Here is a 4,738-nt window from a genome sequence, read left to right as displayed (position 1 = left end):
ATATATATATATACTGCTGTACATTTTATTGATTGGTGGATGATATTATATAAATACATACGACTGTTTACTAAATCTGTATTAACAAACTATATCTGGAAAAAATATACACACTTGCCGCGTCTAGTCACGCTGGAGTGTCGTGATACAGCAAACATCTCTCTGCTATATATATATATATATATACATATATATATATATATATACACACACACACACACACACACACACACACGTTTAGTATTTAAAGAAGAAAATGACATGATTTTTAAAACGCGGACATAAGCAAATAAGGTTTTACCCGAGAGAGGCACTCATACGCGGCGTCTTAACAGTGAATATCTGGGGGAGGGGTGAGAGGAGACGCTTTGGAGTAGGAGATGAGAAGTAGGCGGAGGTGAGGATGGGAAGCAGGAAGGGGGAGCGGGGGGGTCAATATGCTAAAGAGTAAACGAGGCGGAGGAAGAGGAGGAGTAAATACAAGAAGGAGCGGGGGTAGAGGAGAGAGTGAGAGAGTGGTTCAAACAGAGAAAGAGAAAGAACGATATAGAGAGAGTGGGAGAGGGAGGGGGGGGTAAGTTTTTGATTCGTCATGATTGACGAGGCGAACACGCGCTGTTTTTGCCTGTCGTCTTCGTCCTCACAAATTGTCAAGCTGAGACAGGGATTCTGAGAACTAGTCAAGAGGAAATCTTTTTCGGAGCAGGATAGGCTCTTGACGGCGGCGAGAAGTGGACATCAAGTGCGCGAGTTGGACGTGTCTGTAGTACCGTTGGAGAGCATGTCTCTCAGCCCGAAGCATACTACACCTTTCAGCGTAACAGATATTTTAAGTCCTATCGAGGAAACGTACAAAAAAACTACAATCGAGGCATCTATTCCGCCCCTGTCTTACAGAAATTCGCAACACCCCCAAACCGGTGGCGTCACCGGCATGAGTGTTACGGGTGTCCAGCCTGCTTCCTCGGCCTACCACAATTATGTACCACCATTATCCCATCACACACCATCGTTCACAACGCAATATTGTAACGGGTCGGACATAGGGCATTATGGCGACGCCCGACAAACTACACCCGGATGGTATACTACAAACCCAGACCCACGATTTACGAGTAAGTACCATAAAACTTATTTTAAAAAAAAAACTGCAAAAAAAAAAAAAAACATAACAAAATTACACTATATGTATGTATATATACATACGTATGTATTATGTATAAATATACACCCATACATACACACAAAACATGTATGTCATCATATACACACCTTACTACATTTTTAACAAAAGAAAACATGTTTTTTTTTAATATTGCAAATACGAAACCGAACATGATTATTTTTATTTTGTTGATTTTTTTTTTTTTTTTTTTTTTTTATGGGTTATAAATTGTGCGTAAATCCATTTTATAATATAAATAAAAATTTTGAAATCACTTCTAAAATATATTTCAGGTAAATTATTTACAAACATATATATATGCTATTTTAAACTGTTGGCCAGTCGGATAAACCCTGAATCTTTAATTTTCAACATCAAGACGTAACATTGTGTGTGTGGTGTGATTGATTCTATAATAGTATGCGGTTCGGTTCGGTTTGTCCAATGAACAAAAAAAAAAAGGTACTCATGTATAGAGTGATCCGTGCTGAAATAATAACGTTATTATTTTAAAAGCCATCTTTAACATGGGGAGGGGAGGTTGTTTTGTACCTATTCTGATGTTTTTTTTATTATTCAATTGTAAGGTTAAAGTACCTTACAACTGAATAAAAAAAAACATATCATAAAACTTTAATTAAACGTGGAAATGCGATTTTTAAAAAATAGCACGGATCACTCTCTGCGTTAGCACAAAAAAAAAAAGAGACCGGGATAGGTTTCATTCGAATACACTTTCCCGAGTACTCAATTCAACTAGTCCTTTAAAACTGCGTCTTTGTTTATGCCTTTGTAAGAACGTATGAATATTTTTATGGTAGTGTTATGTTCCATGTGCGCATCAAAACAAAAGTAGTCAAAGAAAAATAAACAAAAAACATTACCAAAGGCAAGATAAGCTACTCTTCTTCCGACCTGGATAAACTATGTTATTTTTTTTTTTATTTTTTTTATTTTTTTATTTATTTTTTTTTTTTTTCGATTCAAAACGAATCGGATGTTCACTCCGTTACAACCGAAAATAATCATCGCTATCATAATTTTTGATAATCACTCTAAAATCTAACAAAATTCTATTCACCGGGACGGGACATTCATTATGTTTGTTTATATCAGTCAGTACTTTGTTTAATTTTCGACTTTTGTGCGATCATCCATTTCTCGGATGACCATCTCATGCAAGTAATTTTTTTTTCTTTGTTTAAATGTATGATTTTGCACTACTTCTGTTTCAAAGTAACTAAACGCTACAAAATAAGTTAAAGCACAAACAATTTATCAAGGTAGTTAGAGTAAGTTATTTTGCCTTTTGTTATATATTTGATTTATTTCCCCTTTTGTTTTGTACTGCCAAAATGCCTGTTTTTCAACATGTAACATATGAATAAGCATTGAAATCTTCGTTTTTACGCCGACAAAGATTACATCCTCAAATACAAATATAAACATAATTCTTTTGATAAAGTTTGAGGTTTGTTTTACAATCCAGAAATTCGAAAAAGTGGTTTTAAAAAAAAAAACACAAATATAACAAATAAATGTTACCACAGGCAAGATAAGTTACTCTTCTACCTAGCTGGTTAAGATTGCAGTATTTTTACTTTTAAATGTTTATTTGGTTCGAAAAACGAGTAGTGTCGGCGTTACACGAGCACAATAAAAAAACAGTCGCGTGGTCTATCTCGTATCTTTTGAAGTCCCGACAAAATTAAAGATTAAAAAAAAAAATAGTGGTAGAAACCAGCTAATAAATGTCACGGTAACATTTATTGGGTGGATTTCTAACAATATTTTCAATAATTCTTAATTTTTAACATATTGTCGAGACTTGAGATATATAAGATACCAGGCGGCCATTTTTTTTTTTTTAATTTTTTTTTCTCTCTCTCTCTCTCTCTCTCGTTTCGTGTAATGCTCGGTAGTACTTGTTTTTTTTTTGTTTTTTTTTTTCGAATAAACATTTAAAAGCAGCTAGGTAGAATAATAACTTATCTTGCCTTGGTGACATTTATTTGTTATATATTTGTTTTTGTTTGTTTGGGTTTTTGGGGGGGTTGTTTTTTACTACTTTTTCGACTCTGTGGATTGTAAAACAAACCCAATTTATTATAATTATTTGTAAACAAAACAATAACATAAGTGTTCATGAAATACATACTTTATAAACAAAATGAAGTAGTAATGATAGGCGCATACGTAATGGTTGTATCGATTGGTTTCCTAGATGTAAATCCAATGAAACTCGCGTGATTATTAAAGAGTGCTCAATACAGGACAGAGCTGGTTTAGATTGTTTATTATACAGGCATTATTGGTTACATATGTGCATACATGTTCAGGTGGAAGTTCAATTCAAGGATAACACATCATCAGTCCTAAAAAGTAAACGATTCTTTTTTTTGGGGGGGGGGTCTAATGGTGTTATCCTTGAATTGGAATTCCACTGAAACATGTATGCACATGTGTAACCAATAATGTTTATATAATAAACAGACATATATATATATATATATATATATATATATATATATATAATTAGTGTTTGGATGATTGATCAGAACCCAAAACATCTTTCCGATTTCGGTTATCGGAATCGGAAAGATTCTAGCCTATTTTTTCCATCCCCCCCCTCCCCACAAAAAAGAATAGAATCGATTCTTTTCAGGGTTCATTTTTTATTATTATTCTCCGTTGCTGGTACTAATGAAAAATATTTATTGATTTTGAACAACTAGTAAAACTAAAGTAGAGATTATCAACCACCCCTCACAAGTGTATTTTTGGATTTCTAAAAATGTATGTACATACGTTTTTTTTTCTAACCCCCCTTTTTTCTTTCTTTTTTTTTTTAGGTAATGCGAAAATTAAAAAAAATAATTAATAGCAGTATATATTTAGACATTTTAAAAGAATCGGAATCTAGAAAAAATTTAGCATCGTCCCATCATCAATACTCCTATAAATTAGGGTTTATTTTGTGTATTGATATTCATATTAAAAGCCCTTTTTTATTTATTTAAAAAGAAAATACACATATATATATATATACATGGGTCGCGGAATTGCATTCATCTGCAAAAGATTTAGCTAATTTGCAAAAATTTTATTTTAATTTTTATATATGCAAATATATATATATATATATATATATATATATATGGGTCGCGGAATTGCATTCATCTGCAAAAGATCTAGCTAGTTTTCAAAAATTTTAATTTTTCGGGTTTGTATTACTAGACACATAGATTCGAAAAAGTTGTCAAAAAACAAATATATAACAAATAAACCTAAATATAAGTTACTTTTCTACCTAACCGGATAATTTTTTTAGTGTTTTTATTTAATGTAACATCTTTGTTCCGCTCGAAAAACATAGTGTTTACTGGTGTATTGGAACATGATAAATGTTGCTGGACACGGGAAGTTTGGGAAAATGAGTTAAAATAAAAAAAACTATACAAAATACTGTTAAAACCCCACCGAATATAACCCACGGTAACATATATTGAGCGAGTTTATAACAGTTTTTTGTGTAGTTTTTATTTTTAACTCATTTTCCACAACTTACCGTGT

At 32.5% G+C, this 4,738-nt stretch overlaps 1 protein-coding gene across 2 annotated transcripts in view; it reads left to right on the top strand.

The window, feature by feature from the left end:
- Positions 1-508: 508 nt before the first annotated feature.
- LOC145291274 (homeobox protein Nkx-2.1-like) overlaps positions 509-4,738 on the top strand; it is a 208,478-nt gene continuing 204,248 nt past the window's right edge. Inside the window, exon 1 of one of the 2 annotated variants that reach the window (XM_080136901.1) lies at positions 509-1,115. In XM_080136901.1, the coding sequence (XP_079993027.1) occupies positions 782-1,115 (334 nt within the window). In that variant the 5' untranslated portion in view covers positions 509-781. The remainder of the gene's footprint in view (positions 1,116-4,738) is intronic. The other variant, XM_080136902.1, reaches the window with a different exon arrangement.

The sequence above is a fragment of the Euprymna scolopes genome, chromosome 12, assembly GCF_053919585.1.
Source record: "Euprymna scolopes isolate OS-2025 chromosome 12, ASM5391958v1, whole genome shotgun sequence".
In the NCBI taxonomy this organism is placed as follows: Eukaryota; Metazoa; Mollusca; class Cephalopoda; order Sepiida; family Sepiolidae; genus Euprymna; species Euprymna scolopes.
This window is presented reverse-complemented; position numbering and strand designations above follow the sequence as displayed.